Genomic DNA, 12,910 nt, shown 5'->3' with positions numbered 1-12,910 from the left:
TATTGAATTTTTAATAATGAAAATGTGTGTGAAATATTTTTAATTGAAATATTCACAGCCTAAATATACGACCATGTTGAATTTCAGCCCATAAAAATGCAAGCCTTAAAAATACAGTGCATCTAAATGCAAGTACAGCTAATGTAATGCATATTTTTTTCAAATAGTGCAATTCAACAAGCTTTTTATTTCAAAAACATTTGGCATTATTTTACTTCCATAGTAAAGACATTTATAATGTTACAAATAAATATTTCAAATAAATGCTGTTTTATATTTCAAATAAATGCTGTTCTTTTGAACTTTCTATTCATCAAAGAATCCTGAAAAAAAAATTACACAAAAAAAAAATATTACATATATAATAAAAATAAAATTACATTTATAAATATTTTTATCCAGGTCAATATGTGGATTTTTTCTCTACAGCCATGATTTTAAATCCTAAATAAATTTAAATCCCACTTTGAGTGGCTTGGACTGTTATTTTTGTATTCAACTGAATATCCTTTATCCAAAGTGCACCAAAGGTAGCACTATTTGCATGCTTTGTTCATATGTATATTTAGATGTAGACACACCTAGATTAATTTCAAAACCATATCAATAAAATGTCAATTGGAATAACTGAAAGTACTTGGTGATGAAAACACTGGGAGTGAAGTTGCCCATCCCATCTCATAAGGTCTGTACAACAGATGACAAACAGGTTTGACGTAATGAAAGTGTCCACAAAAGTAAATGAAGCGAATACAATCAGGTAGAGGGAAAGCAGGCGCAATCTCAGACTGGAACAGGTGGGTCCCTGAGCAGCTACTTATTTGTTTATTTTTAATGGCATATTAACTTCGCTATTATGTTTGTTTTGGATTCATTATCTATTATTTATTGTCAATTAAATAGTCCATAATCAGTGTTTAAGAAGTAAAAACTGTCTTAAAACCAATAATTTTCACAAAGCTATTTTTTTTTTTTAAATGTTGCTTTTTTTCTGTATGTATTAGTGTGGACACTAATAAAATGTATGAAAAGGCTTTTTAGACATGTATCATGGTAATACCATTGTATTCTTGGAAGTACCATGTAAATAGCAGGTTATAGGAGTATGGTATTGCCATGGTATTTGATACCATCACAGTACTGTGATACATCCAAAATACTTTATTTAATAATTCTAGTTAAGCACAAATAGTTTCTAATCAGAAGTAGAACTAGAGTCTGAATAGAACTTTAAATTCACCTGACATTCCCAGGCTTTTCCATGATCAAGAGAACTGTGAAATCAAAACTAAACTGACTTTTACCTTATAAATAATCTTTTCCCTTGTGCTGGATGTCCATCCTCATTACTTTATTTTTCTTCAGCAGAGTGTAACCAGGCCAGAAACACTACAGCCATGGGAGCAGGAGCCTTGAAATGTTTGATGATTTTAGTCATTGTCTTGAATGCAATTGCTGCTGTGAGTCTGAAATAAAATAATACAAAGATTGTGTTAGGGTTGTAAAATAGCTTGTTCCCCTTACTTTTAAGTATTTTCCTCTTCAGGCAGCTGGACTGGCATTATTCGCAGTGGCAATTTGGGTAGCAGTGGACGGGTATAAGCTCTACCCCATATCTGGTGTCTCAGGAAAAGATGACATCTTTGCTGCAGCATGGATTGCCATTTTTACAGGCTTTGCCTTCTTCCTCACATGCATCTTTGGCATCTTCGCTGCCCTGAAAAGGAGTCGTGCACTCATGCTGGCGGTAGGTTTTTAACGGAAGACATTGAAAAAGACAGCAATCCTGTCGTTTTAATCACCTTCAGTGAGACAACCAAATTTAGAAGGAATTATTCTGATTTGATTTAATTGTTAACTTTCATCCTCCCACAGTACCTGATCATTATGTTCATCATCTTTCTGTTCGAATGCGCCTCCGCCATCACAGCAGCGACTAACCGAGATTATGTGAGTAGAGTCGCCAGCCTCTCTATATTGTAATAGTAAAATAAAATCATTTACTCATCAGAGATGTGGTTGAGTGGTGGCACACAATGACCCAGGTTCGATTCTGGTCTGGGCCGTGTCCCATTTCTGCTTTCTCTTCCTACACTTTTCTGTCATTTGTGAGACATTTCGCATTTCTTTTCTTCATTTTTAAAATCTTCTTTCCTTTATTATAGCTGGTTGGGAACAGTAACCTTGTAAAGAAACAGATGCTGCAATATTACGCAGACAGCAGCACACAAGGAAAGCAGATTACACAAACATGGAACAAAGTGATGGAACAGGTAAGCAGAACACCCATGATGACCTCTTGGCCGCTTTTCAGTGAACACAACCACCTGTCAGCTGTCGAAGGGCTGTGGCTAAAACAGATGCACATACTTACACAATATTAGGGAAGCAAAACTTCAACTCAGACCTGAAACAACATGCCTGTTGCTTCAGATTAATATGTGAAAGTGGAGAAACCAGTTTTATACTCGCATTAACCTGTTGCAACAGACTAATATTATATCATCTTGATGGGTTGCTAGCTTCATGTAAATCAGTAAGTCATGAGATACACTGAATTACAGTGATTTTACCACAAGAAAAGGAGGCTGAGAGAGTACAAAAGCTGTCAAAAGGTACTAATATGTACCTTTAAAGATACTAAAATGCACCCTTTAGGAGTAAATAATACACAAACGTGTACTTTTTAAAATGGTACCTCCTAATGACCTATCTTTGAGTGTCGTTCTTAATGATGAATGTGGTTTCACAAGTACAGCACCAAGTTCCTGGATCAACATCTTTCAACAACATTCCAATCAAACAAATAGATTTAAGAGACAGGTTTAAAGAGTTAGTTCACCCAAAAATGAAAATAATGTCATTTATTACTTACCCTCATGCCGTCCCACACCCGTAAGACCTTCGTTAATCTTCGGAACACAAATGAAGATATTTTAGTTGACATCCGATGGATCCGTGAGGCCTCTATAGGGAGCAATGACACTTCCTCCACTTCCAAGATCCATAAAGGTACTAAAAACATATTTAAGTCGGTTCATGTGAGTACAATGGTTCAATATTAATATTATAAAGCGACGAGAATATTTTTGGTGCGCCAAAAAACAAAAACAAAATAACGACTAATTTAGTGATGGCCGATTTCAAAACACTGCTTCAGGAAGATTCGGAGCATAAATGAATCAGTGTATCGAATCATGATTCAGATCGCGTGTCAAACTGCCAACGGCTGAAATCACGTGACTTTGTGACCGATTCATTTGTGCTCCGAATCTTCCTGAAGCAGTGTTTTGAAATCAGCCATCACTAAATAAGTCGGTTTTTTTTTTTTTGGCGCTCCAAAAATATTCTCGTCACTTTATAAAATTAATATTGAGCCACTGTACTCACATGAACCGATTTAAATATGTTTTTAGTACCTTTATGGATCTTGAGAGAAGTGTCCATTGCTCGCTATGCAGGCCTCACGGAGCCATCAGATTTCAACTAAAATATCTTAATTTGTGTTCTGAAGATTAATGAAGGTCTTACGGGTGTGGAACGACATGAGGGTAAGTAATAAATGACAAAATTTTCATTTTTGGGTGAACTAACCCTTTTAAGTTTATGTCAAGTTTAGGCTTACAACCAGTGTTATTCATATTATTTCCCTCTGAATTTAGGGATAAATTATGGTAGGGTTAGGTTTAGGGGTAGGGATAGGATTAGGACTACATTTTTAGACAAGAATGTTGTTCCAGGATCAACAAAATATGTTGATCCTGGAACATCTTACTTGACAAAATCACGATCGTTTGAACAACCATAACTATGGTGAAATCACTGTTGTGCACAGCCTATTGCTTTAAGAAACAAAACCAATAATGACAATCAAAAATAAACATTTTTCTTTTTCATTTTTTTTTTCTTCAAAAAATACAGTAGCAAAATTTTGTGAGCAAAAAAAAAAAAAATATATATATATATATTTTGTCAATAGTGTAACGATGCATGAAGTGCAGCTCACATTCAAACTTCGTTTCAAGTCACTTTCAAACCAAAGCACCATTTTGTTAATCAATGCAGCAAATTTACATAAAAAAAAAAAAAAAAAAAACCTGAATGTGATGCAAAAACTACACGCGAAACGCCCGACTGCGTGGATTCCTATTGAGACTGGATTTTGCTCCCATGAATATTCTGCAAACAACGGTAGCTAAATCTCACCGCACCTTTAATCTTCAATTTTTTAGCTACACACATAACAACGTAGATTAATATATATTTCAAATGATGCACATGTGACAGGTGTTTTTTCTTTTGACTGTACTGACATTGATTCAGTTACTCCTACTCTTGCTTTAAGGTGGAGTGCTGTGGAGCAGACAGTCCGAAAGACTGGTTAGAGTATAACTCTACCTTCAAACAGACATTTGGCCCAACATACCTCTGGCCTCTCAACTGCTGCCAGAGACTGAGTAACTTTGAGGTGAAAGATCGAGAAGGCTGTCTCGTTGGACAGAGCGGTGCCATGTTCACAAAGGTAAAGTCTAAGTCCAGTAACGTCACCTGCAGGAAATAACGGAGTTACAACTTTCATTGAGAGTGGTTCTCAACTGTCACAACAAAAAAACATGTGAAATTACATCTTTATTTTTGCTACATCTCTCAGATTCTTTTAACATTTAGAGGCCTCACGTTATGTTAGACCTATTGAGTTGTGCTTGTATGTCAATGATTTTTTCTTTGATATTTCAGGGTTGTTTCCAGTACATTGAGTCTGTGTTAAGCCGTTACACCTGGGCTGTGAGCTGGTACGGTTTCTCCGTTCTTATGTTGGTGGTAAGTCATATAATCATGCTTTTTCTAAATGACCTCTATACATTCACACAGGACATGTTCTTATGTTTAAAACATCAACAAGGGTCAAACAACAACCTGACACACCACAAGATAATGAAAACCAGTCACTCTCATTTCCATATCATTGAACATGAGAAACAAAAAAATTGACACTTTTTATGTCTATTGTATGAATTTATTTTTCACAGTTATCTTAAAGGTGCCCTTGATTCAAAAATTGAATTTATCTCGGCATAGTTAAATAACAAGAGTTCAGTACATGGAAAAGACACAGTGAGTCTCAAACTCCATTGTTTCCTCCTTCTTATATAAATCTAATTTGTTTAAACGACCTCCGAAGAACAGGCGAATCTCAACATAACACCGACTGTTGCGTAACAGTCGGGGTGTACGCCCCAATATTTGCATATGCCAGCCCATGATGTTCCCAACATTATAAAAGGCATTAGACAAGGGCAGCCAGTTAACGTCTGGAGCTGCACACAGCCGAATCATCAGACTAGATAAGCAAGAACAACAGCGAAAAATGGCAGATGGAGCAATAATAACTGACATGATCCATGATAGCATGATATTCTTTCTAAAAGTTTCGTTAGCATGTTGCTAATGTACTGTTAAATGTGGTTAAAGTTACCATCGTTTCTTACTGTATTCACGGAGACAAGAGCCGTCGCTAATTTCATTATTAAACACTTGCAGTCTGTATAATGCATAAACATAACTTCATTCTTTATAAATCTCTCCAACAGTGTAGCATTAGCCGTTAGCCACGGAGGACAGCCTCAAATTCACTCAGAATAAAACTTTAACATCCAAATAAATACTTTACTCACATAATTCGAAGCATGCATGCAGCATGCATGACGAACATCTTGTAAAGATCCATTTGAGGGTTATATTAGCTGTGTGAACTTTGTAAATGTGCTGTAATATAGTCGACAGCTGGTGTGGCGGGGAGCACGCGATTTAAGGGGGCGGCGCCGAGTGTAAATCAGTGCATTGTTAATGATGCCCTAAAATAGGCAGTTAAAAAAATTCATTTAAAAAAATCTATAGGGTATTTTGAGCTGAAACTTCACAGACACATTCAGGGGACACCTTAGACTTATATTACATCTTGTGAAAGAACGTTCTTGGGCACCTTTAATTTGAGTACTTGAACATTTATGGATATAGACTACATTATTACTATTATATATATATATATATATATATATATATATATATATATATATATATAAAGACGAAAAAGGGTTTTCAAGCATGTAATACAGATTTGATTTGTTGTTTTTCAGTACATCAGACTGGGTGCTGTTTAATTTGTTTTTTGTTGTTTTTGTGAGCAAAAATTCAATATCATACATTTTTAAAATGATTTACAGAAGGCACTGTGGGTACACATGTAACAATCTTATCAGGCATATTTACCACAAAAACCTATTTATGCCATATTAAAGACTAATTACTTTTACCCCAAATGCTAATTACTTGTAATTTTAAATTTTTAATCTTCCCACTATCCTAGGTTTTGCCCATTTGTCATTAAGAATTTTTCTCATTTAAAATGCAATAAAATTTAGTATGCTCACTTATTCTTTTATATATTTTAATATGTACAGGTCAGAATAAGTATGTTTCAATTTGTACATAAATATAAGTGTTACACCGAATGACAATGGAACATTATGTCATTTTATTCTCCCAAAACTTATTTGAAACCTTAAAAGTAGACGTTTTACTTTCATTTAAAGTGCTTTCTATGTATATATAATCACTATTGTAAATTTCTATTGATGCATATATATATATATATATATATATAATGTTAAAAATTCAGTTGCACCTATTCACTCTTCTAATGCTCTTCTGATCCGTCCCCCAGTTTTTCACATTGTTGATGGCCATGATCTACTACATGCAGCTGGACTAACTGTACGGACTCCACAAGTCACATCTGCAGAAATGCTTCCACTCATGAAGTCACAGAAAAACACAGATAATTACAGATTGCCCAAAATAAATACATGGATAACTGATATGACAAGTCAAAGTGTCCTGCAACGTGACGCACTTCATCAACAATTATAAACAGCATTTATTCCATTTTTATTTTAGTATCATACATGTTGTTATGACTTCTTATAATTTGCTCATTTTAAAATGTATTAGTCACATGGATGTTCCATGTTAAAAATAAGTTAATCTTGATCAAAAAGCATTTATGGCATAATGGATTCTTAAAAACTTAAGAACTGGTGAGCATCATTTCATTATGTTGGGGCGGAAGAGTTAAAGTTATTTGTAAACCAATTAAACATATTCAAATACATCTTTCCTTTGCATTTAATTATTGACGAGTAGTCTTTATGGCATCATTTTAAACCTTTAGTAACAATAGTGATCAAATAGGTTCTTCAAATGATTGTATGATTTAATCAATTTATCTTTATGCCAGTCTACAATTGTATTTTTTCTACATGAACATTTAATATAAAATTTGCTTTAAAATGTCTATAGACCAATGAATAGGACATATGTTTTGTAAGATATTTCTCTGCACAAACTTACTTAATGTTTCTTAATTATCAAATAAACACGTGACTGTGCTGATGACTCTTCGTATGTCATTCACTGTCGAATGAAAACATGCCCTGGGAAATAAACAATTCTAAAAAACACAAGAACGAAAAGACAACAAAAGCCTGGCAGGTCTCCACACCCTGAACCACCCAAACCGTTATTGCTCAGGCTAAGTTTCTACCGCCAAGAGTTTGTACATGTATCAGCAGAGAACAGAGGAGGGCATGTTATGTTGCACATGTCTGCTTTAATTTACACTCAACTGGGAGTGTCGCCTGATACTTAGACTGGTTTTGCAGGATATCCATCCAGGAAAGCCCTTAACTTCTCTCATATTACTGCCTACAAAGAGGGTGGAAACTGCAGCGCTGCAAGCCCTGTGAATTAAAATAATCTCAAAATAACACAAAACCTAGAAAGAATGTGTCTTTTAATAGCAAACGAAAACATTCAGCCTCAGGAACATCCAGGTCTGCTTCAACAATAGGAATGTTATTTAGTCATCACAATGCTACTTGGCAAGGTTAATTTTTTAAAACATTGCAATTAGTACCAGGATCACTTAAAATGATTAATTCAAAAACTTTTTCATGCATTCCAATGAGATTTTCTGTAATATGAGTACTTAACGCCCATCATTAAGCTACCTCGTCTGACTAGAGTACAAAAATATTCAGTTCAAAAATAATCACCAGACTACAAGTTTCATCAATGACGGTGTCCAAGGTTTTAATTCACATATTTGAAAATTATACAAAATAGGATGAACTGCCTTTAGCAAAGTGCTAAAGGCTGAAGGGGAGATTGTAGGACATGTATATACCCTCAAAGCCACATGCATGACCTCTCTCACTGGAACATACACGCTCACAGGTCTGCTGACATACATAGGTAGCATTAATATTTTTAGTGTTTTTTTAAGGAACTTATCCCCCTTGGTTATTCACTGCATAGATATGTATTAAAACAACAGAGATAACAGACATGCAAACACACCGTGTCACATTCTCACTCATACACACACTCTTTCTCATTTAGACCTTGTATACTCAGGACTTACAGGTGCGGAGCTTTGGAAAACTGTAAATAGGAGCAACTGGGCTCAGGACTAGGTTTGTATCTAACTCTTCAACATTTGTTTCATAGAGGATTATTTAAAAGGTGATCAATTATTTAACAGAAGGCACCAATTACTAAACAAATCTTTATAGAATCCACCTCTAACAAATTTTAGACAAATTTCCAGGACATTTTTAATGCCTTGAATTCGAAAAACAGTACTGAGCCCAGAAAGTGGTATCTGATAAAAAAACAACAACATTTAACTTTATAAAGTCTTCTAGGACTAGTGTTGTGTGGGCATTGAAGGGATTTTTAGTGTTTTGTGGTGAATAGTACCAGTTATTCGATGTTGCTAGGTTGGGATTCCTCCTGCACACAGAAACCCAGGGATGTCTGGGAGTGACACAGGGTGACGTGACCTACCTGAAATACTTGCTTTGGATTAGAACACCAATATTGATACAAAATCATCTTAAACATTACTTGAGAATGAGCAGAAAACAGTACCTCAAAGAAATATGCACTCAATTACGCACCCTACCCAAAAACATCAGCAATTAGCGTTCCTTTTTATGTGCTTAACATCAGACACTCTGGGCGAGACACACTCATTCAAATTCACACAGACTTTAAAGAAATTAAAACAACAAAAAGGTCACAAAGTCCTAAACTTTACATTCTTTGAAACAAATTCAAGAAAGGCAAAATAAAACTTTCACAATAACTTTTTTCCGATGAAAACTTACAATAACTTAGAAACATCAAAAATAGCAATTAAAAAAAAAAAAGAAAAAAAAAAAAAAGAAATATCACATTGCTGCCAAAAAATTAAGATAACAAAAACGAACCATCTTCATAAAGTTTCATAAAACCACTAGTATCTCTTGAGGTTATTTTTATCGTACTTTGAGGAGAAAGAAATACATATTAAGCTTGTGTCCCTGTACAGAATGATCTAGTGTCAAAAAGAACCTTAAACCAGACAAAACCAAAAGCAGAAAAACAAAATATAGCCACTGAGCAATGTCCTGTCAGAGGAATAGCAGCTATGTACCTCTCTGACTCCCTCTGATGGACAGCACAGTGTGTTCTGGAATGTTTTCATATCTAAGCCACTTTATGGTTCACTTCTTTGATCCTTTCTGCTTTGTCTTATTCTCGTACACTTTTTCCACTCCAATACGCACTCTAATCGCAGGACAGCAGTGGGGTCTTTCTGAGACAGAAACACTAGTAAAGACATACCCCACTTAACTTTGTTTCTGTACACTCTGTCTCCACTTGGGGAGGTTAACGATTTCTTTCACAACATGTTAACTTGTACAGGAAACATAAAAGTCTAGTGCTTATACTGGTCTACGTCATATTATCTCATTTTAAGTCTAAAGACAGGACTTTTTGTGGCAGTTGTGCTCCTTAGCAATAACTACGGGTCTGGCCTTCAGTTCGGATGGTCCAATTGGGTCCCGGCAGGCTTCCCTGCCGGTTTAAGCCTCTCTGGTTCCGCAGCCCCGGAGGTCGGAGAGAAGGATCCAGGACAACATCTCGTCGTGGTGTGTTGGGATATTGGGGAAGCACTGACCCTGACTGGTACGGGTATTGGTTATATTGGTTGGCCACCGTCTGGGGCCCGTATCCTCTTGCTGATCCAAGCGCTAAGTTTGAGAAGGCCACTGTAGGTGGAGTGCATGTGTGGGAAGCTTCTGGGAGGCCTTGAGGGCCCCAACTGGGGTATGGGGGGTCCTGATAATATGGTCTTGGGGGATAAGGATTAGGGGTTGTGCTTTCTCCCTGGGAGACTGGGACAAAGTCTTGGCTTCTATAAAACTTTAGGACTTGGTCACCAGATGGCATGACGTCAAAAGCTTGTCTATACTGGCCTCCAGAAGATCTCCGCAAGGGGTCTTGACGTTGGAAAGGTCCAGATACCTCTCTAGGTGGCACTTGACCTTCAAAGCGCCCTCGAGAGGGTCCTGGAGTGTAGACATTGTATGCAGGTGGTGGTTGCTGCTGCTGGCTAGCGTAGGGATTTGGAGGGTGCTCGATGTGTGGAGAAGAGGATGAAGAAGATGGCACTGAAGGACCCTCAATTTCATCCTCTACAAGCTTTTCAATTAGCAAGGAGGCAATTTCCTTCCCAGTTAGGACATGAACAGGCTCTGAGCTGGTAGTTTGGGGATCTGAGCGGCTGCGGAAATGCATGGCAGTGGAGGCCGACGCTGCTATATTGATCTCTTTGGAATCTGAGGATACGTCGTTCTGGGCAGGGTTGTCGAAGCTAGCTGTGGGACTTTCATGCTCTGAAAGTTTCTGCTTGTCATCCGGTTGAGACTTGGAAGGTGGTTCCAGTGTCTCAGATGCTTGATGATCATTTTCGTCAAGGTTTGTGGTGGCCCAGCCCTTTGAATTAACCCCAGATCCTGGTGGGTTTGTGAAAGGATAGTTGACGTAGATGGGCTCAGATTGATCTTTTGTGATTCCTTGCACCGGGGAAGCCTGAGGTGGTTTCAATACAGAATGCTGATGCTGATTCAGTGGTAAGTCTTCCGGCCTGGAAGCCTCAAAGTACCGGTAACACACCTTCCCATTTTCAAAGTAGGGGTGAAGCTGGGAAGCGGTGTGGTCTGCAGAAGGCGAACGCTGGGGCCGATGTAAGTTACGTTGGTGAACGGATAGAGGCATCATGCCCGCAGAGGAGCCCACTCCAGCGGACGCGGGTAAGGGACGCACTTCACTGCGGGACAACCTGACAGATGATGATGTCTGTCGCTGAGGACGAGGGTGTGAAGGATTTCCTGATGATCCATCCTGGGAGCGATGGTGAGAATGAGAATGGGAAAAGGAGAAAGAGTGAGAATGTGCTGCGGCCCAAGCTCGTGTGGCCTCAGATGACCACAGCTGGGGAGCCCTACTGCCTACAGGTCCTTGGGGGTTGTAGGGAGGAGGATAACCCCTGGAAATAGGCCTTTGATTGGCTGGGTCAGTGAGACGGAGGTTTCCCTCAAGATCCAGCTTCATATTCTGATAGCTGTGGCGTGCATAGCTGGGTGGCACTTGTGGATGCTCAGGTGCACCAATCTCATAGTAAAAGTTCTCCATCTTGGATGGGTCTTCGGAGGGGACAACCGTTCTGATCTGAGTGGACTGAGTCTGTTGCTGCTGTTGTTGGGGAAGGTGTGCAACCTGGGCAGCTTGGCTGGCCATTCTGGCTGCATGATAGCGAGACAGCATGTCACAGGTACTGCTGATGCGCTCAGAGAAAGCTCTGGAAAGTGGTGTGTTCCCTTGTGGAGGCCCTGCCAACCGTCGAATACGACTGGCATCCAAGGAGCGACGCATGTGATCATGCCGGTCAGTCTGAGAGAGTGGAGCCCTTAAGGGAGCAAGATCAGGGGGCTTGGGCGGCACTTTAGGGCGGGTGGGCTGGAACGCTCGTACCTGGGCCAGTGGAGAGCTCTCTGATTTGGAGTGCAGGAGCTGAGTATGTGGCTGGGCTGCAGGCTTGGATTGGCCACTGGATTTCTCCTGCTGAAGCTGTGGCGCAGAAAATTGCCGTCCATACGCTGGGGGTTTTCTCTGAGAAGGGATGGCTTCGCTGGAGGAGGGTGGGCTGGATTTTAAGGGCTGCGCTGGAGAAGTTGGCTCTTCGTTCTTGTAAATGGGGCTTGGGGTTCGCTCATTGTCCTCGGATGAACTGGCAGCTGACAACTCAGAATTGGATGTCCCAGAATCAGAGACTGAGCTGTCAGAAGAGAGAGTTCCAGTGTCCTGTCCAGGTGGTGACCTTGGATCTGTACCATGTGATTTGTCTGCAGGATTTTCAACAGCAGTTCCACCATCATCATCATCATCATCATCATCATCATTACCCTCCGTCTTCCACACAGATAAGGGGCGCACAGTGGAGTAGATCTGATTAGGATCAGAAGACAGCAGAGCTCCTGCATCAGCAGAAAGGGACCTCTGGAAGCGGACGTCTGTCTCAGAGGAGGTTCCACTCTGACGGGGGCGGTAAGGGGGAGAGGCACCTTGCCGAAGTGCCTTGTTGGCACTTTCAGCCAGAGCCAGAGCCATGAGGCGTGCAGGGTTCTTGGGGGGAGGAGGAGGGGGCTGTTGTGATGGAAGGGGAACACCAGTGGGACCCAAGATACCTGAATAAAATTGAGTTACTTTAGTTACTTTAATTAATTAAATATTTTTAAAATTAAAGCAGAGGTTCCCAAACTTGGGGAGCACAAGAAAATAATTTTGACAAAGTTATCTCATTATAAACACGATGGAAATATGATGGAAAATTGGCTGAAATTGAACATGACATTTAAATCAATTATTTATTGTTTGGTTGTTTTAAAAAACATCACTTAATTATATCACTACATTTTTCAAAGACTTGTCCTGTCTGCCCAATACTTTACACAGGAAGTCA

The 12,910-nt window shown here is 38.8% G+C and overlaps 2 protein-coding genes across 9 annotated transcripts in view; one reads left to right on the top strand and one right to left on the bottom strand.

Moving 5' to 3' along the window:
* Positions 1-674: 674 nt before the first annotated feature.
* upk1a (uroplakin 1a) lies at positions 675-7,448 on the top strand. Of its 2 annotated transcripts, none has more exons than XM_048152471.1 (8): positions 675-797; positions 1,369-1,460; positions 1,547-1,747; positions 1,876-1,950; positions 2,166-2,273; positions 4,346-4,522; positions 4,738-4,821; positions 6,725-7,448. In XM_048152471.1, the coding sequence occupies exons 2-8, from the start codon at positions 1,398-1,400 to the stop codon at positions 6,770-6,772; spliced, it is 756 nt and encodes a 251-aa protein (XP_048008428.1). In that variant the 5' UTR covers positions 675-797; positions 1,369-1,397; the 3' UTR covers positions 6,773-7,448. The 2 variants fall into 2 exon arrangements, with proteins under 2 accessions (XP_048008428.1, XP_048008429.1); XM_048152472.1 differs by having other exon boundaries at positions 722-797; positions 1,366-1,460.
* Positions 7,449-8,125: 677 nt separating this feature from the next.
* The window catches only part of arhgap33 (Rho GTPase activating protein 33), a 55,286-nt gene continuing 50,501 nt past the window's right edge, over positions 8,126-12,910 (bottom strand). For all 7 annotated transcript variants that reach the window (XM_048152452.1, XM_048152453.1, XM_048152456.1 and 4 more), the window contains one exon: positions 8,126-12,635. In XM_048152452.1, the coding sequence (XP_048008409.1) occupies positions 9,901-12,635 (2,735 nt within the window). In that variant the 3' untranslated portion in view covers positions 8,126-9,900. The remainder of the gene's footprint in view (positions 12,636-12,910) is intronic.

Source organism: Megalobrama amblycephala, linkage group LG13 (genome assembly GCF_018812025.1).
Source record: "Megalobrama amblycephala isolate DHTTF-2021 linkage group LG13, ASM1881202v1, whole genome shotgun sequence".
Lineage (NCBI taxonomy): Eukaryota > Metazoa > Chordata > Actinopteri > Cypriniformes > Xenocyprididae > Megalobrama > Megalobrama amblycephala.
Note: the sequence above shows the minus strand (reverse complement) of the source record. Positions and strands in the feature narration are given on the sequence as shown.